Source organism: Bos grunniens, chromosome 20 (genome assembly GCF_055505025.1).
Source record: "Bos grunniens cultivar Pamir isolate PY7600 chromosome 20, Bosgru_T2T1.0, whole genome shotgun sequence".
Classification (NCBI taxonomy): Eukaryota; Metazoa; Chordata; class Mammalia; order Artiodactyla; family Bovidae; genus Bos; species Bos grunniens.
The window spans coordinates 13173881-13199105 of NC_141184.1; the positions used below are offsets into that span (position 1 = coordinate 13173881).

The window sequence follows — 25225 nt, forward strand, 5'->3', positions numbered from 1 at the left end:
TACACAGAGCTGGAGCCCAGACAACAAAGCATGATCCCTGCAAAGGTCGTTGGAGAAGTTGAAAAGTGCCACTTGGAGGAAAAGGCAGTAGGCTACAAAAGAATAAAACCAGGGGAGGAATTAGGTCTGTGGGTCTCCCTCTCGCCCTGCCAAGCTCCGGAGGAGGCCAGCTTTCCAGACATAACCTTTGACATCTGTCCAGACTGTACAGCCACGGAAAGGGATTTCTCACAGGCTGCACCCCAGCCGGGATGGCTTCTTCGAGAATGTTGGCCCTGACCCAGGGCACTTTTAATGTTTGCCTGCCCTCTTTCACCCACTGTTACCATGTGTGCTCTTAGAGGGTGGGCAGCGGGCAGGAGAGAGCCAGGGGCACCTGGCCAGACTTCGGGGCACTTCAGTGTCTAATGGACAAGGGCTGAGGTAGAGGGACACCCCCCACCCAAGGAAGGGGGGCCCGATCGGGGGAAGGAGGAGGTGCAGAAATGTGCTTTGAGTATCTGAAGGGGACGTGGCACTGTTTACATGTTTGTCCATGAAATGCCAGAGGAAAACTGCCAAATTATCTTTACTGGGCCCCAAAGGAGGTGTTTGGCTGTGTGAACGTTGAATTGTAGGTGTGGAACATGGAGTTTGGTAATACTCATATTTTTTGGTTCACAATGCTATCAAAACATTTTTTAAGTCACTGACCATAGCTTTTGTCATATTTATGCTTGTTAAACTGTTCAAGAACGGCCTCTTTCTGGATGGCTCCAGACTGGGCAGGTCCATTGGTGAGGCTGTGCCCTGGGCATCTGCACAGGGGTGGGGGTAGGTGGTTTGTGAGATCTCTTTATTGAAAATAATCACATCTGTGCAGTGAAAAGAACAACCGACACTGTCACAAGTCGGATTTAAAGTCTCAGCCACCCTAAGTAGCTCTGGGACTCTAGTAAGTTACCTTCTGTCTCTGAACTTCGTTTCTTTGTGTGCAAATGGGGATAACAATAGAGCACCCCTCCCGGCTCTCATAAACGTCCCCAGAGTGCAGACCAACGTCTCTTAATGAGCAATTTTGCTGAGATTTTAAGAAGATAGGGCATTCTTCTTATAGAAGGAATTTGGACTCTAGCTGTATTTTAGGTCCTTAGGACTTCTTCTCCAGAGACCTTCTTAAACTAACTTTGTGAATACAGAAGGATCTTACGCAATTGCAGTTTGGGTTTCTCCAAGATGTATTTTTGTCCGATAATTCTCAGACTATAATGGAAACTCTAGGTGATGTTATCCAAGCTGTCACACAAAAATTTTAAGCTGACAAATTTGGAAAGAAATAGATGTCCTCTAGAATTTTCAGGTGGGGGCCGGGGAGGAGGCTAATCTCTTCACAGTAAAGGACAGAAGAGGGAAAGCAAAACTCTACTTTGTGGTTGGTTGGTTTGTTTTCCTGAAGAAATGTGACTGTCCATCTCTTTCCCAACTTTCATAGTAATTCCCAGATAACTTCCTGAATGCCGTGTTACATCGGAGTGATATTTTAATACATTCTGATTCCACTCATTCAGTTGATGAGGGGGACATATATAGGTATCAGATTGGGAAGGGAAAAATGGTTCTGAGAAATACCCAAGAAATGAATCCCAGAGTAACTTTAAAATAGCCAATAAATCAGAGAGTGATTGCAAAGCTTCCTTTATACCCACAAGCAGTCTTGCAGTTCATTCGTTGGAGCGCATTGGGAAAGGCCGTTTGTCTGCTTTCTGACATCTTCAGTGGGGCGTTCTCCTCCTTGTCCACCTGGGAATTAGTCTTGCTTGGAATTTTATTTGCAGATGTTGCTCTTTCCAATCACTCACACAGCCATAAGCCCTGAGAATTTTCCTGCTAAGCTAGTGTTAGGGAAAAAAAGAAAAGATGAGGTCAAGAAGAACTATAAATTATCTTTTACGAGGGCGCCAGCAGGAGAGCCCAGTTGTACTGATAAGATAGTAGGACTATTAAGTTGGTTCTCATTCTGAAATACGCCCTTTTATAGAACATGTGGACTCTTATTCCAGTGCTGCAGAAACATGAAGCAGTGATCTTCCTTAACATTAAACAGACTCCTGTACGCAGGGAGGCACGTGCCTCAGCATCCTTCTAGAACTCTCTTTTAGGTCATTCTTTGTTCTTTTCTGATGCAGAGTGTGGATTCTCACCAGTGCAGTTTTTGTTGTTATAAAGTAAAAGGACAGACCTTGCAAAGACTACATACAGGGATGTGAAACCTGTTCTGAAGGGACGCAGGGGGTTAGCCAGCAGTGCCCACTCTCTTCTCCCGTGAGTGAACGAAACCACAGAAGCACCAGCACAAGGCTATCTTGTTCCAACGACGAAGACTGACCGTTTCATACAAGTTACTGTGCACGCTAAGTTCTGTCTTAAATCTTTTTTGCTCTTTAAATATTTCTTAAGGAATCCAAGTTTAAGGCATGGTATGCATGGTGATACAATGGGAGTAGTGTGTGACTGTGCATGGCAGACCACCAGTGTTCCTGTCTGGGCTACCCGCACCCTCCGCCACCGCCCAGGCCACAGCAAGCTAAATCCTTGCTAATCTTGCTCAACTGCAGTCTGCCCCCGCCAAAAAAAAAACTTGCTGCTGCTATGATTATTATGCTCTCCAAAAATTATTAATACATTAAAGGTTTTTGTTTTTTCTGTTTAAGTAAACCGCAATTATAAAATGATTTGTTTTCTCACTTGTCACTAATCAAAGATGTATTTGTCCCTCCGAGCTCACGATGGGCAATTTTAGGGGGAAAGAAAGAAGTGTTGGTATTACATGCCCAATTCACATACTTGTGTGTTTCCAGCCAAAAGGCAAAGAAACTTTTAAGTTGTTGGGCCATCTTTAAAGTGAATATAAAAGTTTTGAAATGTTAAAGCTTTTTGAAGTTTATGTGAAAAAGAGGCTGAGGAGTGCCCCGAAGGTCCCAGGTCAGGAGCCTCCAGACCAAACAACCCTGCCTGGTTCTGGACGGCTTTCCTCTCGATGGACAAGGACCAGACCCCTCCTCCTCCCCCACTGTAACCCTCCCCGCCTTGCCTTGTGCTCTTTCTAAGTATATCCCTACAGCTCAGCTTCATGGGGAACACGGATTTATGACTTTGGTCCGGAAGGGTCTCTTCCAGGTGCTGGAGGCAGTGTGGTGAGTAAGGCTGGGAACCCAGCGCAGCCCACCAGGGAATTGGTTGTGAGCCTCGGAATTCATCCTCCAAGGCTCCCCCTTCCTCCTCCTGCCCTGAGAATCCACAGTCCAGATGCTGCTCATCAGTTTTTACAGCTCTCACATAAAAAAACACACAAACGTGAACAGAGCGTACCAGCCTGAAGTACAGTCAGGGTCCCTCTGAAGCTGTGTGTGCCAAGTGTTTACAAAGGAAAATTCACAGACACGTGGAACGCAGAGCAGGGGAAGGGGGGGCAGCAGCCAGAGGCAACCAGTGATAATGCTTAGACACATTTTTTAGGCTTTTTATTTGGGGTAAAAAAAAGGATAACTCTTTTGTTTATGCTTTTAAAATTCGACTAGAAGATGTCCTCTCAGTCCTTGCCACTGTCCCTCTTCAGATGCACAGTTGAAGTGTCTGTTGCCTCATCGTGTTAACAGTGATAACACTGTCATGAAAATGGATCTATCGCAAAAAGACCAGAGTTGGGTCCAAGAATAGAGCCCCTGAGAAACATCTGAGACAGAATACATCTCTACCCCCCACCACCTCAGAGCCACCCCACCTTCCTCTTTCATCTCTGAAAGCTGATGGGTTATTTTAAGAAGTGGCCCAGTGGCCAGCAGCACCTGTGAAGCTGAATAAGTCTTGAATAGCACGAAGGGAGCATACTCATTATGACGCAGGAGAAATTGAAGGTTTGTCCCTTTGTCTCTCTCGGGCACAGCTCCACCCCCGCCCCGAGGAGGCTGTTTGCTTGTTTCCCACCCTCTCTCCTTCCCTCCTGGTCGGGGCTCTGCCTCGGATCGCAGGGGGCACTAATTAAAGCCAAGGATGGGATCTGTGCCGTTAATTGGCGTTCAGAGCAGAGGCGTCCTTTTCATTCCTTTTGTCTCCAAGGCAGCTTTGTTCCTTCCTGGAATCGCTCCAGGCCTCCCTCCCTTCTTCCTTCCTTTTCAGTTACTCAGCTGCTTGAATAAGGCGGACACGTGGGGAAGATGCTAACAGGACAGCCCGCGGACGAGGCGGGCGGGGGATTCTTAAAAAGCGGGACACGTCACGGGTGGAGTTGTCACCTCCCAGGCTGGCGCCATGACGAATGCCCAGAACAGTTATCCCGACGCTGTTATCTTTCTGTGTTTTGACTTTTGTTGTGGTGGTGGTGGTGGTGTTAGTATGTGGCATCCTGGAACGGGAGTGGGCAGTCCTCGAGGAAGTATGAAATGATAATTCGAAAAATAAAAAACTCAGGGCCATTTGGTTTCTATAGGGGAGTCAGGAGGCAAGAGATCATAAAATCAAACGAGATACAGTTGTAGGGTGGCAACCCTTGACCCTCTGTGTGCTTGGACGTGGGTGCTGCGTGTGGGATACACACATGCCACTGGGCGGAAAGCCGCGATTGCGTGGTTAACATTTTAATCCCATTTTTAAGTGCTTAGCTTTACTTAGAGCAGCATTTTGCTTTTGGTAAAGGTATTACTGAAATATAATTGTGAAAGGAATTCCTAATTGGTTAGGACTTTTTGGTTCTCTGATTTTTGAACTAAATCATCACAGACCCTAGAATACAATGTGTTAGATACTGGGTTTGTGGTTTTGGGGGGCGAGGTGGATGAAATTGTCCATGTCCTCATTCTCCACAGCTGTAACTCTTTCTAAACTAATATTCCATCCCTTGAGACTGAAACTTCAGCTAACCTGCTGAGCGGATGACGTGAAGAGTGATAGTGCTTGGCGAGCTGATTGCAGAACGTTCCAGGGCCAGGCTCTGTTTCCTGATGCTCCACAAAAATGAGTGTAGGGCTGTATGAGTGAGTTATGTGGCTCTAAGAAAACTTTTGCAGAACGTTCCAGGGCCAGGCTCTGTTTCCTGATGCTCCACAAAAATGAGTGTAGGGCTGTATGAATGAGTTATGGCTCTGTTCCTGATGCTCCACAAAAATGAGTAGAGGGCTGTATGAGTGAGCTATGTGGCTCTAAGAAAACTTTTATGAGTTTGCATGGTTTACAGCATATTTTGGTTAGATGTGTTCTTATGCAGTCCATGCACTTTCTGGAATGTAGGGAAAAGACTTGCATGTTGGCATTCTACATCTGCTCTTAATTAAAAATAATAAAAATAATAATAGATTTATATATGAATGAAGAGATTCTGTCACCATTTGAAATAAATCATGCTGTTTTAACCCCTAGCTGCAGAACGTTCTTCTATAGCATTTTGCAGGAGAGTATCTACGTGTCCATGGCTTTACCTAGAGACATGTTCAGCTTAAAAAATCTGCAAATTGACCCCTAAAAAGTAATTTTAGTTTCCTTTTTAAGAAAGTAGTCCAAGTTATCTTATCCTCTTCAACAATATGAAGACGTTAACCAAAAGCATCAATATCCATAACGACAAATACAGTTCCACATGTCAGCTGCCTTCAAATAAGATTAGGTCTTGCACTTACTAACACTTTGCCTTTGACAGCAGCAACGATCTTGCCCGCGGGTTAAACACCCATGTTTCTTGTTAGTGTTAATACCTCTGAGAGCGAGGGTGGGATGGAGAGAATATGGCTTCAGCAGTATGTGATTCCTTACTTCCCTCAAATTAACTTTCTGTTCCCTTAAAAGATGGTTATCTATTCAGGGCAATAATAAACACTGTGTTGCCTTGGAAATAGCTTCCCAAATGAAGAAATTAAGAATCAAGAGCCCACCATGTTATCACAGAGAAAAACCTCATTATCCCTAAGTCAGCAGTATATGAGATACTAAGTAATCTGAGGAGGACACAGAATTTCTTTTTTTTTTTTAAATAATGTTTTCTTTGTATAAGTGAGATTTTTGAAGAGAACAGCCATTTGACTTTGGGGGCAGAGGGGAGAGGGCCGGAACACAAAGCACCTCAGCCTCCTTAAAAAGCCGAACAAACAGAAACACCTCGGAGTTTTTCTGATCCCTGAGCATTTAAGCTGCCCCTGGGGTGAGCTCAGCAGGATGTCATTAATTGCCCGCGTGGCGGTGCCCGGGTGGCGGGGCGGTCGCGGGCAGTGCCTCTGCGGGGCAGCCCCGGTCTTGTTGAATCACGTAGGAGGGGGCCGTGGAGCCAGGTGCGGTGTCAGAGGGCCATCTTGCCCCGCCTCTGCCCTCACCGGTGCCAGGCTGGTCATCAGTCACTCCACGGAACTCCCCCCATGGCAGCCCTACATGGGGCTCGGGGTGGACTGGGGACCAGCTTGCTGGCTGGGGAGTGTCCCCTGTGGGGTGATGCTGACCAGCCTTTCACCCCTTCAGACCTGTCCCCAGGGGATGGAGCCATCCACTCGGAGGGTGTGCAGGGAGAGAGATGTAAATAGGTACAGCTTGCAAGACTTATGTGTGGTTTCTGATCTCACTTTTATGTCTTTTTTTTTTTTTTTTTGGAAAGGGGTCTTTCTTTCATCTAGCAAGAATATCTAGAAACATCTGCTTTTGTCCTTGTGTAGAAGTCAGGAATGAGCCCAAACCGCCCCCCACCAGCCCTCTCTGGCAAGATAGCCCCTCAGGAATTTCTTTTCCTTTTGTGACAGTGTAGAGTTGTGGTTGCAGGAAACTCCTGCTGTTCATCTCCCCCTAGAAATATGTTATTTCAAGGGCTACTCCACATTAAACTAAAAAGAGAGAAAACGGCCCCGTCATTCCAAGAAGACAGGGAGATGGGCTAGCAACCGCTCTCAAACAAAGCCAGCATTTGTCCTCAGTCGAGAAGGATCCCCTTAGAAGTAAGCCCCGCACAAATCTGAGGACATTCTGAGAGCATCATTGTGTTTCGTGTCCGTGTGGTTTTAACCTGTGAGGATGTCTGCTCCGGGCCAGCAGGTGACCCAGGCTGTCCATGACCCATCCCTGGGAGGGGTGTCAGGCAAGCAAGTCACCACAGCAGAGCCGGGGGATTTCTGCAGGCCCTCCGTCTCTTCTGGGGGCCACTGTGCCCCCTGGCACTATAGCTGTCGTCTCCCCATGTTCTGGTCACCAGCCTGGCAGCTCCCAAGTTTTGTTTTTCCTGGAAGCCAACATCCTGGTGGTCAACAGCCAGCTGCCGCAGGCCCACCACAGTACCTGGAAGGGGCCCCACACATGTGACCCCCACACAGGAGACAGGTCGTTTTGTTCAGGGTGTGGTAAGTTACTGCGTGCACTAGCTTTGTGTTAAATTCCTTTCGTTGATCCAGACTAACTCATCCATTACCCACTGTCAATAATGACTCCTCCTCCATCATTTCCTTTCTCTGGTGTTTTCAGATTTCCACTTTGGCAATATGTAATATCCTGTTCATCTGATTAGCCAAGCAGAGGATTATGCCATCTGCTTTCTTCTTAATTTCTTGACATTTCCTTCTTGGAAGTTCAAGTGGTGCAGTTCAAATGCAGGAAAACCTTTAAAATGAGCTGTGTTTTGACCCGAAATTCTGACAGGTTAGCATTTCCCCTCACAAGAATGAAATTAAAAGCAAAACAATGCTTGAAGTTTTGCACTTGTTGACACAGCCACGTTCTCCAAAGCCTATGTAATGTTTTAGGTGTTTTCAGAAACCACACTAAGAATAAATAGCATTTAGAGAGTTCCTCAGAGTCAAGGAACAAATTGCACATCCAAGTTCCGATCGTGTGTTCTGTCTGGTTAGAGGTGGCAGGCCTTGCGTGTCTCCTACCCCTCACGTTAGGTGCTGGTGTGAGGGTGTTCTCATTTCGTGACACAGATTATCCCGAAGTCTGGTGCATTGCACGGGGCAGCCGCTCTGTGTGCACACACACCCTGGCTTTCAGCCTTCACAAAGAAAAAGGTAGAGCAGTTGCTTCTGATGGAGTCCCTTTGTTTCTAGTTATAATTGATGCCGGTGGTTCGCTGGTGTTCTTGCACTTGGGGGTGCCGGGAGGGAACCTGGGAGTGAGCGCTCCCATGTGAGTTCGTGGAAGGGGGCTGCGCAGAGAACAGTGGGTGTGCCAGCCATGTATGTGCATTTTCTCAGACAGCAGAGACCATGTGTTCCTCATTACAGCCTGAGCCATGGCCATGCTATGCTGGACCTCTGGTAAATCTAGGGATTACTTTTTTTTTAAAAAAGCAGAGAATTTATCTTTCTCCTTCATGTTTTCTGTGTTTGCTTCACATTTGAAAGCAAAGGCAGAGTTCCCATTTTTGCGTTGAGGACCCACTGTACCAGCTTGTGACATGTGTAAACCTGAGTTTTAATACCCTTGTGCCACCGTTTTCTGAATAGTGAAATACACACCATTTTCAGTCACTGACACCCCACGTCCGTGCTCAGGGCGTCTGTACAGCTTCTAACTTTTTATGAAGTTAACATGTTTCCATGTAAACATGCATTTGCCATGACAGTGATGGTCCAGAGTGTAGCCGTGGACCACCTGAACATAGGGGTGTGCAGAGGAGCAGGTCACTCACGGAGGACGCAGCATCTAATCCATGCCCGTGTCTCAGCCCCGGTGCACCTTTATTGTGCTGAGGGGCAAATCAAGAACCACAGACTCATATAGACAGACGATGAGTGAGGTGACCGGAACGGAAAAGCAGGAGTCGAGCAAGAAAAGTTTTCAGATACTTATTCACAAGTAGAAAAGAGAGTTAAATTTGGGAAAATATTATAAAATACTTGTTCTTACATTCTCATCCACCAAACGTATAACCGTATCAGCAGGCAGCTTGTTACTACCTGTCACCTGAAGTTCTCCCAGGGGCACCCCAGCCTCTTCGCACGCTTCGTTGTCATGAATGAATACACCGGGCTGCCCAGGTGATTGTAATCTCTCTGCAGCATGGAGAGAAGATGACATCCTGAGCGAAGCATCTGAAAGAGTAATTTAGGATGAGCTCGCTTTTTGTGTGCTCTTCAAGAGGATTTCCAGTGTGTTGCTGTTTTCAATTATTATTCCCAAAAAAAGTTGCCTTGATTCTAAAAGCACATATAGAGAATGATGACAATCATTTATGCAGAAGATTTTGCGCTAGAATATTTTAACCAACCCAAGCAGCCATCACAAACTAACAACTTACTTTCCCTTTGCTTTATAAGTAGTTTATAGACTTGATTTTCACATGTATATTACAGCCTTCCCGGTGCAGTGGAAGAATTTCCTACATAAAAGAAAGGGTGATTAACTGCATTGAACTCATAACAAGACAGGGGTTTGAGAAACTGCCAGATTGCCCGGCATACCTGAAGGCCAGGCATACCTGCTCAGACCCTGTGCAGTCTGTACTAAAATGGTCTGATGGTGTTGTTTTCGGCCCCGGGGTGTCCTCGAATTCATCTTTCTCTAGCCCTGCGCACTAACTGCTAAATAAATACCTCCTGAAGTCCTTGAAACCAGAATTGTAAGTTAGCACTTTGCTGTGGGAGCCTGCTGAGCTCTGAGCTCACCTGTCCCTGACGGAGTTAGTATCAAGACAGCGCCCTGTGGTTCATTTGACAGATATTTTGGAGCACCTACAATGGACAGGAAGACGGGGCTATCTTTCTTTAAAACTAACCAGCTAAAATCGTTCTAGAAGCCTCGGTGAAGGAGACATTGAAATGTGAGCTAGCTTTCCTTGGGAAGCCTCCCAGGGTTGCGTGTCTGCCTCTGTGTGGTGGTCGTGCCTCACCAGGCTCGACAGTCATCAGTGATCGGTGATGGTCCCGTGTGTGCCTTTGGCTGATGCTGCAGAGCTCGGGGCGCCCACTGCAGCAGAGCCTCGGTGACAGTGGCCAGGCTTTGCTGTCCCCGCTGCTCTTTCCTCCTGCTCTCAGCTCGGAAGCTTGTCTTTCCGACGGATCCTCATACAGCTCGCACCCCCGTGCCTTCTGTTTGCTTGCTTGTCTTTTGCGGTTTCTTCTTCTGTGCAAAAAATGTGAGTACCGCCTCGTGTTTGGGTGGCACGAGTGGTAAAGAATCCACCTGCCAGTGCAGGAGATGCGGCTTCGATCCCTGGTTTGGGAAGATCCCTTGGAGAAGGAAATGGCAACCCTCTCCAGTATTCTTTTCTGGAGAATCCCATGGACAGGGGAGCCCGATGGGCTATAGTCCATGGGGTTGCACAGTCTCTCACAAGACTGAGCAACTGGGCGCATGCACGCGCACACGTACACACACACACACACACACACACACACAAACACACATATGTTGATAAAGACCATTTGTGTTCCTTTCCCACAGCAGCCTGGTCAGGAATCACATTCACCTCACTGTCAGGAAACTGGAGACGTGGCAGAGACCCACACCCAGTACCTGCCAGCCACAGGCTGGACCCACTGCCCATTGCTTTGAATGACCATGACTCTGTGAAGTCTCACTTGAAGGGAAAGGCAGGCCATGAACTCTAGAGATACCGCCTGACCAAAGCAGCCGCAACCTCTGCCCATGGAGGGAGGGAGTGAAGGCAGGCAGGAGGGCGTGTCGGTGACTTGTTCAGACTCGGGGCGGGGGCAGGGGGGAGCTGGCGGTTCAAATTCAGGTGACAGCATCCTTGACCACCCAGTTTGTACTCTGGGATCCTTAGAAACATCCTGGAGCCCTTCCTTCCTCCCATCGTGAAAATAAGGAGAGGGTTAAAATGAAACGTGATCCTTTTCTCAGTCTGCAGCTAGCAGGATATGGGCCCTTTTCCTTTTTTTCTTACATTAAAAAAAAAAAAGGCTTTATTAATCACAGATGTCTGACTGTAAGACTGGAGGTCTTGAGGGCGGTTTCCCTTCTCCCAGCAGCTTGGGGCCATGTGCATTCCGGGGTTGGAGCTCTCCTATGTAGGGCCGGGGGGCAGGGCTCCCCCCTCCCCTCCTCTCTTTAGCTTTTTTCTATATTTTAAGAAGAAATCTGACATGGACTTTGGGTGAACTCTGACTTCAGCAAAGAACCATCTTTGTGGAGTTGTGTTTCCTTCAAAATAAGAAAGAAACTTTGATTGATTCCCGACTCAGGGCTTTAGCAGCTCACAACCGGCTTCGTCTTGTAAACACACAAGCATCTCTCTAAACAACTGGGACACGCTGACAGTATTTCTTTAGGCTGGAGTTTACCTTGTCGTCTTAATGAGGGATAAGTTACTTTTTAAAATGGAAACACAATGAAACAATTCACCTAGATTGCTCCTGTCACCCTTCATACATCTAAAGATGATGCTGAGTATATCCTGATTACCATGGTTTGTTTTCAGCTGCTCAGTCGTGTCTGACTCTTTGTGACCTCGTGGACTGCAGCACATCAGTCTTGCCCATCCTTCCCCGTCTCCCAGGGTTTGCTCAAACTCACGTCCATTGATTAGGTGATGCCATCCAACCAGCTCATCCTCTGTCGTTCCCTGTCTCCTCCTGCCCTCTATCTTTCCCAGCATCAGGGTCCTTTCCAGTGAGTCGGCCCTTCTCATCTGGTAGCCAAACTATCAGCTTCAGCATCAGTCCTTCCAGTGAATATTCACGGTTGATCTCCTTTAGGATGGACTGGTTGGATCTCCTTGCAGTCCAAGGGACTCCCAAGAGTCTTCTCCAGCACCACAGTTCAAAAGCATCCGTTCTTCAGCGCTCAGCCTTCTTTATGGTCCATCACCCACATCCATGCATGTGGAAAAACTGTAACTTTGACTCTGTGGACCTTTGTTGGCAAAGGTACCGTGCTAGGCCTGTGATGTGAAGATGATTCATCCAAATCCCTTTTTCTGGGGACTCAGAGTTTGCATGCACGTCATCTTGGGGGTTCTGTGCTACCAGGTTGTCATGGCAACATCTTGTGTTTGCAAAAGCACTTTACAGTTTGTAGAACTCATTCATTTCCATTCTCTCAAGTAATCCTGTCACATGAGGAGGAAATTCAGATGCCAGGATGTTGGCCTGGGTCAGGGCTGCCGAGGGGAGGAGCCGGGCTCAGACTCAGACCCGGTGATGAGCCCGGAGTCTCTCTGACATCCTCGTCCTCAGCTGATTATCCACCTGGACCTTGAATCAGTGGAGTTCCCCCAGGCTGGAAAGAGGAAGACATATCCCCAGCAAGGCGTGATAGGAACACGGGCACCCTCGTAGACGTGGAATGTGGTGACAGGGTGGAGAGGCAGCAGTACTGAGTATTGAGTCTTTTTTTTTTCCTTCCAAGAAAGTAGAAGTTGAGGGGAGGGCAAGCCACAGGGACTGAAGATGGAAACAGGAACAGTACGGTTTCTTTGAGTAACATGTTTTCCATCATACTTCTCAGGCGAGTTCAGTTCCACATCCTTCTCCTGCCCCCACGCCCACACCATGGGTGTGGGGGCAGGGGTGTTGGTATGCCCCCTGCCCTCAGCACACGCTCACGGGCCTGACTCCACACCACAGTGAAGCACCACATAGCACAGGCCGGAAAAGCACACAGTTCACAAACTCGGGAGCTGGACCACAGTCAACAGGTGTGACCTGTAGCTCGTCTCAGAGCTGGTGGGATACAGCACCATGTCTGGACGTCACCATTCACGGGGGTCAGCGACAGCTGTCAGAGAGTTCAGGTGGGGAAATAGCCTTCAGCTGGTAATCGATGCACTGACTCACTAATTTTTAAACAGAAACTTATTGGGCCCCAAGGATGTGCTAACTAGGCACGTAGCTGTGAACCAGCCAGACCTGGCACCCGCTGGTGTGTTCCTGGAGTCTGAGGTCACGGTCCTGCCTGACAGCTGTTGTTGTTTAGTCACTGAGTCATGTCTGACTCTTTGTGACCCCATGAACTGTAGCCCGTTAGGCTCCTCTGTCCATGGGATTCTCCAGGCAAGAATACTGGAGTGGGTTGCCATTCTCTTCTCTAGGACATCTTTCTGACCCAAGGATCAAACCCACATCTCCTGCATTGGCAGGCAAACTCATTACCGCTGAGCCTGACAGTCCCCCGGCTACAAATGCTGTCATGCAAGGGAGACACGGAGCCCTGGCCACAGGTCTCCTCCCCAAGATGACTGTTGTCATTGGCCTGAGTTGCCCATAATCCTCGCAGAGAGGGGGTCTCCGAGGAAGGGGCCTGCCCAGCAGCGCTTGTGCTGTGCCAGGGCCTTCTGACACAGTGTGTCCAGCCACTGGGAGCTCAGCTGGGGAAGGCACCTGTGTGCAATCCAGCCATTAGGGGCCTCCCAAGGAGACCACCTGTGTGTCATGTGACTGATGCTCAGTCACATTGGAGACCTCAATTCTACTTGATGCCATTAGGACACGTTATTAAAGTTGGCATCAGAGCAGTTGGTCTAGTGGTCAGAATCTGTCCTTCAGATGATGAAAAATAGTAGGCCCTTTATTTCCTTTCTCCCTGGTGGGTTAGCTAGGAAAGAATCCACCTGCAATTCGATCCCTGGGTTGGGAAGATCCCCTAGAGAAGGGAAGGGGTACACACTCCAGTATTCTGGCCTGGAGAATTCTATGGACTATATAGTCCATGGGGTCACAAAGAATTGGACACGACTGAGCAACGTTCACTTTTATTTCCTTCTATAAATGGCAACCCATCCAGTATTCTTGCCTAGAGAATCCCGTGGACAGAGGATCCTGGTGGGCTGCTGTCCATGGGGTCGCACAGAGTCAGACACGACTTAAGCGACTTAGCATAGCATTAATGATTGATTTAAGTAATTTTTAAGTGTTTTTAAATTCCTGATTTATGCATATGTCACAGTCTGGTAAAGAGCTTGTAAATGGACTGTTAAAATCCATTGATCTGGGCAAAATGAGTCTCTAGTTGAAAAGAAAAAAATAAGATTTACTGGTTTTTTTCTTTTCAACTTAAGAGACTCAGTTTTGCCCAAATCAATGGGTTTGTTTGTCCAACAGTGTAAAGAATTAAATATTATTATTAAAAACGAACTGGAGAGGGAAGGAATTTATCTGTTTGCTCTAGTTTGGGGTTATTTTTTCATTGCTCATCACCTGAATTATGACTCATTAACCAGACCTGCACAAGAAGAAATACCTGCTAATCTTAGAGACAGGTGAAGAAACTTTCCCTCCACATTTTCAGGCTTCTGAAACGAAATCATTTTCCAAGGTAAAATTTTTAAAACAGCAAAATTTCCTTCTTAGTTTGTAAACCGCTGTTAGCATATTTCTGAGTCATAAATATTGCAGTTAAGTGAAATAATGTCATTAAGTGATAACAAATAGCAGCTCAAGAAGAGCACCTCTGCTCCCTGGGAACACGATTCATCGGGGCACTGGTGAGCTCGGACCTTGGACAGCTCTGCCTTCTCCTGGCTCTAGGCCCGACCGCTCAGGTCTCGGCCACGTTTCTAGTGCTTGACCTGCCAACTGAGGGAAAAAATCTCTTTTGAAACTACTGCTCAAAGTGCAGCGAACCATCCTGTGCAGCTGAGCCTACATAGAGACGCTCAGAAGTGACATCTCTGTTTTTCTCTTTGAACCATTTTTACAACCAGCAACACCTGCATGAAAATCCATATCGTGTGCTGCGTTGCTCCCGCGCCACGTATCTCCAAGTGCTGTCTTTTAGGCACAGAAACACATGGAAGTTCCGTTTGTTGGCTTAGGTGGTGTCCCCATCACTTCTGTTTATTTTCTTTTTAGTATTTATTTTTTCGTTGATTTACATAGATGATTTACAATGTTGTCTTAGTTTCGGGTGATTCAGATACATATATGAACTTCAGATATTCAGATACATATATGAACTTTAAAGCCTCTGCCTGTAACGCAGGAGAACTGGGTTCGATCCATGGGTTGGGAAGATCCCCTGGAGAAGGAAATGGCAACCCACTTCAGTATTCTTGCCTGGAGAATCCCATGGATGGAGAAGCCTAGTAGGTGAGATGTATATATCCCTCTCTCTATACATATGCTCTCCCATCACTTCTAAGGTGTGGGTGTTCTGCTGATGAATGTTAAGGCCTGCAGTCGATTTGGTTTCATTTGGTGAGTCAGCCTCTGCTTTCCCTGCCTCCCTCGGCTCCTGGGGCATGACGGAGCTCCGTCAGGATGCTCACCACGTGTTGGGGAGGCCCTTCCACCTTCACGGTTCTCTGTCTGGTGTGGTTGCTCAGCTGAGGGAACATAAGGCTGTGAATCAGCATCGCTGTTTCTTTGGGCTGGAATTTCTGTTGTTTCCGGTCCCTGTGAGGTGCCTCCTATACAGCCGGCACTGTGCCAGGCCCTGGGCACACCTGAGGGGCCAAGTCAGACAAGGCCCGCACCCCCTGGGAGCTTCCGTCCTTGTGAGCTCGTAATGTGTTATTCAGGCCCAGCTCCAAAGGCCAGCTTCAGTGCTGCCTCCTGCAGGAAGGCTTCCGTGACCCCTCTCCTTGATTCCCCTTCTTCTCAAGCTCTTCCAGGGTTTGTACTCGCTTATAGCATGAAGGGTCACAGTTTTGCCTGAATGACGGTTGTGTGATCATTGAAAGCACTTCAGGCGGGTCCCCGGGGTGAAATTTATTTAATAAACCCAGGTGGGTTTGTTCATCTCCATCCAGTGGCAAGTACCAGGCTCGGCTCTGAGTCCCAGCACAGTCAACGACGGTGAAACATGTTTGCACCTACTGGGGCCAGCCCAGCGTCTTGTTAGTGTAATGTTTAGTACTTAGAAACACTTCAGCTGAATCAAGTATCACCTGACTTGGTGATGGATCGTCCAAGCCCTCCCCTTCCCTGGTCTCCCTGTTGTCACAGTACAGGAGTCCCCAAGAGCAGGGACCCTCTGTCCTGTGTCAGCCCCTGAGAAAGTCCCCAGGAAACTCTGACTGCAGGCGTGGGGTCAGCTTGATGGCCTGGTTCTCCTGCCTCGTCCCTGTGGCGCCTGAGGAGCACGAGGCTGACATGGGAACGTTTCAGTCACACTTAACATAAAAATAAATAAAAATATATGCATCAAACCCGAGTGTCCTGCATTGGCAGGCGGGTTCAGACACATGTACTCCCACACAGAGGGAGAAAGGATTTTCTCTTAAACAGAACGCTATATCGATTAGTTCTGAGCTGAAGTCGCCTCTGCGAAAATGTAGATTTTTAAGAATGAGCAATCCTGCTTGAAGCACATCATCTGTTTACAAAAGATTATACCCTCTCTGCCTGCAAGGCTCGACCAAGCAGGGACGGGGCTGAGGCGGACACCGCTGTCTCGCCCGGGCGAGTGTGAAACTGCTATCGACTCTTGTGCGTGTAATCATGGGATTGGGAGGAATTAACCCCCTTCTGTATCTGTGGCACATGGGGGTCTCCAGGGCCGCAGAGGTAAATACAGCTCAAACATGTGTCTGTATCAAATCATCTTTTAAAGATTGTTTTTAAGACTTCGAAAGACTGGAAGAAAACGACACGCAGAGTAAATGATCATCCTCATTCTGGTCCCTAAAGAGAGGCGTTTTATTCCATTTCAGGGTGGGGGTGTCCTCCCAGAGTCCAGGGCTCAGGACAGGGCCGACAGGTCTCCCAGGTCACTGGCTTTCTGTGTGTGAAGTCACATCTCCTGTCACTGCACAGAGCTATTGAGTGTCGGCTGTTACCTAAGTTTGTTCGACAGCAAAAGCGATCAGTTCAGGGTTGACTGTATTTAATTTTTTCAAATCCCATGAGGATGTTCATTGGGGTATATTTTCAAGTAACATCTTGGTTATTTGAAGTTATTTCTTTTTTAAATGTGTTGTTGTTTTTGTTCATGGTTGTTGGTATCAACTTTCAAGCACCTCAAAGGAACTGTGTTGAGGCTGAGAGCAGGGGCTGCACATTCGTGTTTCACGGCTGGGAACAAGCGGGACCAGCCAGCTTTTACCCTTTCACAGCGAGCTTTCTAGAAGGGTGCTGTTTGTCACAATGATGATTTACCAGGTCACATGCACGCTGAGTCATACATGCACATACATATACATATTAATACATTCAAGCATATTGCATTTTATTGCATTTTTTTTTTCCGCTTCACAGAACCTGCTTTTTAAACTAATTGATGGTTTGTGGCAACTCTATTGGGCGCGTCTGTGGGAGCCATTCTGCCAACGGCATTTGCTCACTTCATGTCTGTGTGTCACATTTTGTTGATTCTTGCAATTTTCAAACCCTCTGCCAGCAAAAAGATTATGACTGACTTGAAGATTCAGATGATGGTTAGCATTTTTTTAGCTGTAAAGTATTTTTTAGTTAAACTATATGCAGTTTTTAGACAGTACTATTGGACACTTGAACAGTCTAATTTGGGGGGAACCAAAAATTCATGTGACTAACTTTATTGTAGTATTTTCTTCATGGCAGTGCTCTGAAATCAAGCCCACAACACCCCTGAGGTGTGCCTCCACTTTATTTATTGAGTGGTACTTTTATTCAGTGGGAGTGAGTCAAACTAATATATTTGTCCACCAGGATTAGTCTTTAATTTCCTTTAAATTCTTCTTTAAGCCCTTCTTTCTCTTGGTTCTTGTCTGTCAAGAAAATAGGTGAAAATAATTCAAACAGTGTGTCCTCCGATGTCTGTGATATTTTAAGCGATAGTGACATTATGAGTCTATGCAGCACTGATGCTGATTGTCAGCATGGGTGACTCAGGTTTTGCGGGGGGGGGGGGGGGGGGGGACAGTACACGTGGAGAAAAATGATCTCTGGCAAAATTCAAGTTCGGGAACCATTTGATCAGTGAACCCGCGGGTTGGATCTCCTCCAACACCCCCACCCCCAGGGCAGAATCAGGGGCACGGCTCCCAGAGGTCACTGAACTTGGCGTTCCGTTGGGCGGTGCCACACCAGTGGACCCAGTGGCACCGAGCGGGACCTCCAGAGGCTTTGAAAGTGAAAAATGAAAGTCACTCAGTCATGTCCAACTCTTTGCAACCCCAGGGACTATTAAGTCCATGGAATTCTCCAGGCCTGAATACTGGAGTGGGTAGCCTTTCCCTTCTCCAGGGGATCTTCCCAACCCTGGGATCGAACCCAGGTCTCCTGCGTTGCAGGTGGATTCTTTACCATCTGAGCCACCATGGAAGCCCAAGAATACTGGAGTGGCTACCTGGTTCTCATCTCCAAAGGATCTTCCCAACCCCGGGATCGAACCCAGGTCTCCCTCATTGCAGGCGGATTCTTTACCATCTGAGCCACCAGGGAAGCCCAAGCATGCTGGAATGGGTAGCCCTGTTCCATTCTCCAGGGGATCTTCCCAACCCCGGGATCAAACCCAGGTCTCCCGCACTGAAGGCGGCTTCTTTACCAGGCCGCCAGTCACATTGGCTTCTCTCTCTCACTCGCAGACTCACTGTCCGTCTCCAGCAACGACGCCAGCCCGCCCGCCTCCGTGGCCTCCCTCCAGCCCCACATGGTAGGGGCGCAGAGCTCGCCGGGCCCCAAGCGCCCGGGCAACACGCTGCGTAAGTGGCTGACAAGCCCCGTGCGGCGGCTGAGCAGCGGCAAGGCGGATGGGCACGTGAAGAAGCTGGCACACAAGCACAAGAAGAGCCGCGAGGTCCGCAAGAGCGCCGACGCCGGCTCGCAGAAGGACTCGGACGACAGCGCGGCCACCCCGCAGGACGAGACCGTGGAAGAGGTCAGGGTCTGCGGCGTCTCCCCTGCGAGCCCTGGGCCCAGCGAATAACCCTCCTCCGGTGGTTTTCCGGGTGTTTCCGGAAAGAACCGGTGTCAGAGCCCCACAAAATGCATTTAGCAGTGTGCTGGGGCCCGGGATCCACATGTGGCCTCTGATCAAGAGATCAGAGGACTGAGAGCCCCCCTCCCCAGGCGTGGGGGCACCCCCTGCCTGCTCCAGGAGAAAGTGGTGCCCTGCTGCCCCAGCCCCTCCACCACCTCCATCACAGGCAAAGCCTGGGGTGCCCCCCTCTCCCCCCGACCCTGGGGATGCAGACGATCTAAGCAGTCTCTGGGTTAGCCCTCAGCCATGTAGTGAGTGAGGGATAGTCGCTCAGTCCTGTCCGACTCTTTGAGACCCCATGGACTGTAGCCCACCAGGCCCCTCTGTCCATGGAATTCTCCAGGCCAGAATACTGCAGTGGGTTGCCATTTCCTTCTCCACAGCAGGGAAGCACCAATTTTAGACTTGGAAGGACTGGGGAAAGCCTGCATCCTCCAGTATTTCCACTACCAGACCTGCCCCCATATTCATGTATATTCATACTGACCTCTTGTCCTGAGTAGAAAACATCCAATTATTTTGTTAAGCCAGTAGTAAACACTGCATTATTCCCATGTCATCAAAGATAGATGTATGTAGGCCAACCAGGAATTATTTTTAATTTCCTTTGGAGAGGAGGGACCTTAAAATTATACTGTAAGGAATGGAATTTTTTCATGATCCCCAAGATGGGTCTTCAGTAATGTGGTGTTAGTGAGGGGCCCTCAGAGTTTTTAATGAGGATCCCCATACCCCCGGTTCCCCACAGACTCAGAAAGACAAAGGCAGAAAGAATGGGGGAGGAGGACAAGATTGGTATCGTTTAATTTATTTTGCAGATGTGTGGTTTCTGCTGCTTTTCTCCTGGGCCTGTTTTTGCCGTGGGTTTTCACTGGAGCGTATGATTGATTTATGTCCTCATCTATCTGTTTAATATACTGGGTCCTCCTAATAGAAGTAAAAAACTGAAGTTTTTTATAAAAGTAAGACTAGGGAAAAATGAATGAACTACATTCTTAAAATACACCTTGAATTGTATTTTTCTTTATGCTCTCATGATTTCAGTGAGTTTTACTTGAGCAAAAAGTAACAAAAAAGTGAAATACGAGACCAGAGAAAACAGAGGGTGATGGTTCACATTTTTTAACTTTTCTTTAAAATTGGCCTCTTGAAGATGAGACGTGTTCAGAGCCTAACGGTTGACATTGGCAGTCCCTTTGCAGACACTCCCGGCCCTTCCCTCGTCCAGCTGGCTGGTGACGGAGCTGGCGCACTTTCAGGAATCAGAGTTCCCATCAGGGTTGGAAGGGGCTTGTGCCTGGTTTCTGCTGTCAGTTTCCATCTCCCGTTAACCCCCAAGGGCTCAGTTTCTATGCCCGGACACTGATACTCAGGGCCAGGTTTTCACGGGCGAATGTGGGTCTGCTTTCAGAGAGGCCGGAACGAGGGCCTGAGCAGTGGCACGCTTTCCAAGTCCTCATCTTCGGGCATGCAGAGCTGCGGAGAGGAAGAAGGGGAGGAGGGGGCCGACGCCGTGCCCCTGCCGCCGCCCATGGCCATCCAGCAGCACAGCCTGCTCCAGCCGGATTCCCAGGACGACAAGGTAAGGGGGCCGTGGCCACCCCAAGTCAGGAGAGGGCCCAGCGGTTTGCTCCTGTGCCCCAGCCTCAGAGCCGGACATAGAGAGCAACCCAGGCTGTGAAAAGGCGTCTGGAACACGTGCTGGTTTTCCAGGCCGAATTCTGCCTGCCTTCGCCCCCCCAAGCATAGATAACATAGGCCGTGCGTTTAGACTAGGCTGTAGGAACATGCGCAGTCTCCCCTACAAGTGTGCTTGCATAAGTACCTTCAGTGCATTTTTAATGGATGTTTTCCTAATTGCTACCTTTCAAGTCATTTTAATTTTTCTCACTGTCCTGACCAGGACCCCTGAGTGGACAGTCAGAGAAATCACTGTCCTGCCTGCGTGCGTGGTTTCGTCCCAAACACACACGAGCCCAGCTGATTCTCTGTGTCAGGTGTCTCTGCACGCAGGTGTGGTTTTCAGATGAGACCGTATGGCTCTCCAGTCCCTTTTTTCCAACACGGCCAACATCTGGATCAAACCGGAGTTTGTCAAAGCTCAGGAGTCAGTTCAAGGTCACGAGTCTCCTCTTTGGATGTATTCGGGCCAAGTAAACCTTTATTTTTTGCTTTCTGGGTTTTCCTGAGTTCTTACAGGATCTAAAATTACTTTGTGCCTCCCAGCGGTAGAACCCTAAAATATCAAGAAGGAAACCTGATAACTGGCTTGTACATCCTCTGGCGTTCCAGCCCAGCCTGCTTCTCCAAACTGGCAGGTGTTGAAAACCACGCTATGAAGTCATTACTGGTGATTTTTTTTTTTTTTTTGGCAGAAACCAAGTTTTCTGAATAAAACAGACGTTTTCATCAGTCTTCCCCCGTCTTCACTTTTTTCCTTCCCTGATTCCCTCCTCCGTACTAACACGGTCACCACTCGCTGGATGGCCCGTGGGTGCTGACCCAGGCTCCGCCCAGCCCAGTGATTGACGGCCCTGAGGCCGAGGGTGATCACACGTCAGTCTTAACCTCAGGCCCCTCCTCTTTAGAACTCTGCCGCCTACTCTGCCAGGGCTCTCAGCGCGCAGTGGGTCTTAGCAGAGGAATGTAGCTTGGCTTTGAGTCCTGAGTCTGGGGGTCATCCGAGGCGCAGACCCCATGCTGCAGAGGGGTAGGGTGGCCTGAGATGAGAGGAGCTCACCTCTCACTGCCCAGAACAAACCCACCGCCAGGCAGCAGGGCTCTGAGAGCTCCTCAGTGGTTTGGTAGCATTCTAAGCCATACCTTTCTGAAGGCAGAAAACTAAAATTGGGTAAATCAGAATGGTTAGCCAAACAGTGAGGTGCCAGGCCTGCTTGGCCTATTCACCAAACCAGGAGGGTGTTTTTCTCCATTTAAAGTGTGGATGGCACTATATTCTTCTGAATTGCTAAAATCACTTTCTGGTTATTGTATGACCTCATTGGGTATTATCCATAGAAGTTCTTCTTTTACAAAAATCGATAGTGATGTTCCCAGAGCGTATATTATCTTGTGACTAATATTTTGTTTTGTTCTGTTCTCTCTTTTTGTAAACTTTCACTGCAGCATTATGTTGACTTGTGTTCTGTGTCTGTTCTGGCTCAGTTTCCTTACCTCTCCATTTGAATTTTTTTTTCCCTTCTTTTCTTCACCTCATCTTCCAGATTTCATTAGACCAAGCCAACATTTGTTTTGCCAAGTGCATATCTGGATCCACATTGTAACTGCCTCGTTGTAAACGTTTAGATCCGTATGTGTCTGCCGTGAGCCATGCATCGTTAGGACAGCTAGCCGTGTGTTGCATGCATCTCTGCTGTCCTTAATATGAAGCAAGGTTCATATTACACCCCTCTTCTAGTTTCCAGTAAATTAACGGTGCGAGTAATCCGCAAACACAGCGTGTTTGCTAATTACTGAAACTTGAGCTCAGTAGCCCCTCCCGCAGACCCCTTACCTGTCCGCCCTGTACACCCCGACTCTAGCCGTAAATGGCATCCGATAGCTTGTGAGGCCACAGAGCTCCTGTCCTCTGCACTAATCTGGGGAAATGGATGGCACAGAAAATGGTGAGCTTGTCCCCCTCCTCCCTGTCTGGCCAGTGCTCCCGGCTCCTTTGCTTTCCTTCCTTCTTTCTTTGAACCCCATCTGCACAGTAGAGCCATTTTTAGTATCCTGTTTTTGGTTCCCGACTCCTTGAAGGATTCATTCACTAGCCCTTAAGCCTGTCACTCTTCTGTTGATCTCCGTCTTTCCCTCCTTAGCCAGTAGCCTAGCCAGCAGTTGAAAAAAGAGTTAGAATCCTCCCCCATGCCCAGTCACCTCTTTGAGAAACATTCTGATGGGACATGGCTGCAGATTAAAACCAGACTCTGTCTGCTTTCCACATGTATCCCAGACAGGTCTTATTTAGTGTTTCATGTCAGAATATTGTAAATTTTAAAAGATGGCTTTAAATAAATGCAAACAAAGACAAACTCGTGGTCTTTTGGTCTGGAATTACTTTTAAAAAGAGGCTGAGCTTGCAGGAGAATTTTCCGTCTGTCCAGTGACTAACATGAGGCATCCCCCTCCCCCCTCTCTTTTTCTCAACTTCCTCTCTAGGCCTCTTCTCGGTTATTAGTCCGCCCCACCAGCTCCGAAACGCCGAGCGCAGCCGAGCTTGTCAGTGCAATCGAGGAACTCGTGAAAAGCAAGATGGTAAGATTTCCTAGGGGCTCAGGCCTCAGGGCTGGACGTGGCTCATGGAGCATTGGGGTGCGGGGGTGGAGGGGGGTGACCTCACAGGTGGGTCTCTAGTCTGCAGGACGGATCCTCAGGTTCATAATTGGCTTGAAGACTCACAGAACTTAGCGAAGCCACGGTTGCAGTTCATTACTGTGAAAGGATGGAGGTGAAGGTCAGCCAGGGAAGATGTACAGGGGCAGGTCCGGGACGCTCACGTTCAGGCCACCCTTGTCCTTTCCCCATGGAGTTACGTGCCCAATGCTAGCCTCTCCCAGCGTCGCACTGTGTGTGATGATACCTGCAGGGTAACACCAATAAGGGCCACCACCGCCCACCCCACCCCCCCAACCCCACTCTCCAGCCTCGGTGGTCAGAGTTTTTATTTGGGCTCCATCACATACACAAGGTTGACCCCTCACATGGCTCACCCCATCCCCTGCTCCTCTGGAGATCAAGATAGCACATGACCCAAAGCCCCCACCAGAAGTCACTCAGTGAGTATATAGATTGTCTATCTGAGGCCAGAACCCCCAGGTAGACAGACTTCATCAGGCAGGACATTCCAGGGGCTTAGAGGGACCTCCCAGGAGCCATGGTCAGCCCTTTCCTGACCCACATGGTCTGCAGTGCTGGCATCGTCATAGCCAGTGTGGTCAGTTCCATTCTCGTGGGTCGTTGGTATCGCAGGTGCCACTGGGGGTCTGGCTGCCTCTGCGATCCTTCACTGGGGTCTGCAGTGTAGGAGGGAGAAGGGTTTGTGTTGCTGTGTCAGGGCTTTATTCTCTTAGTGACCCCATGTCTCTAGTTGGGTCAGCATGGCTTCATTTAATAAAAGCCCCAAATCGGATGTTGATTCTTTGAAGTTAGGTATGCATTGTTTCTGACTGATTCAAATCAGTAGATTTCTGTTTCTTAAGTTTTCCTGTGAAATAGAAAAACCAGTAATGGTAACAGCTTTTTAGACTCGTATACCTACTACCTTACTACATCTTTTAAAACTCACTACTCCTAAAATAAGAGCCCGCAGCCTCTCCCACACTCCATTCTCCAGAGTAACCACCGTGGAGCAGTTTGATATGCTTCCCTCCCAACGTTCTCTCTGTGTACTCCCCTCAACAGCTCTATGAGTGGGGCACACACTGCCGTATTCTCATTTTACAGACGAGAAAACCAAGGCACACAGAGTATAAAAACTTGACCAGCTGATAAGGGACAGAGGTTTACTATAATTTATTTAAGTAAATTCATTATATATATGTGTGTGTGTGTGTGTGTATAGATTTATCGTTTTTAATTTTCATTTCTGTTAATTGTTCAGTCACACAGTCGTGTCCGACTCTTTGTGACCCCATGGACTGCAGCGTTTATTTTTGCATAAATATTCATGCTAATTACATGTGTGATTATAATTACATGTAAGTATACTTATAGGGTAAATTTTTAGCACTGGAATTGCTAGATAAAAGGAAATACAGTTGACCCTTAAATAGCCCAAGTTTGGATTTCACAGGTCCACTTATGAAGAAGTTCAACAGTGAATACTAGAGACAGCATAGTGTGCAGTGGGTTAATCCGCAGACGTGGAACCGCAGATACTGAGGGACCACGTACAGAGGACCAGTGTCCCAAACCCTGCATTGTTCACGGGCTAACTATACTTCTTTAAAGTTAGAAATTTATCTTCCAAAGCTAGTACTAACTAGGTACTATGTTCATATATATATATATATATATATATATATATAAACACTCCAGTTTCTTCTCCCACCCACCCCTAAGCAGCTGCTGATGAGGCTGGTTGTTTCGGTCAAATGGAAATTACATCCAGAATCCAGACTGACAGGTATTGGCCCCCACCCCCAGCCGGGTGGTGGTGAGCTTTGAGGTTAGACAGGCCATTAGACAGAAAGACTACAAGGACTTGGTAGAGAAGTCAAGAACTTAACTCCACTTGGTCAGAAATTTGGGATCATGTCAGTATGAATGGAGCTTAGCCACATCCTGGCTGGCTGTTTGAGAAACAAGTTGATTAATGGTCTAAAAAGATGCTCAAATAATACTGAATTGAGTTTTCAGGCATCCCTAAACATTTTAGAAACAGCCATTTATACACAACAGTTATAGGATCATTAAAGTCATG

The 25225-nt window shown here is 47.9% G+C and overlaps 1 protein-coding gene across 9 annotated transcripts in view; it reads left to right on the top strand.

Annotated features, from left to right (window-relative positions):
- TRIO (trio Rho guanine nucleotide exchange factor) overlaps positions 1–25225 on the top strand; it is a 363061-nt gene that overhangs the window by 298428 nt on the left and 39408 nt on the right. For 8 of the 9 annotated variants that reach the window (XM_086361236.1, XM_086361240.1, XM_086361241.1 and 5 more), the window contains 3 exons: positions 18407–18699; positions 20213–20383; positions 22963–23058. In XM_086361236.1, coding sequence (XP_086217362.1) covers positions 18407–18699; positions 20213–20383; positions 22963–23058 — 560 coding nt within the window. Of the gene's footprint in view, positions 1–14880; positions 14988–18406; positions 18700–20212; positions 20384–22962; positions 23059–25225 lie in introns of those variants that run through there. The other variant, XR_015148618.1, reaches the window with a different exon arrangement.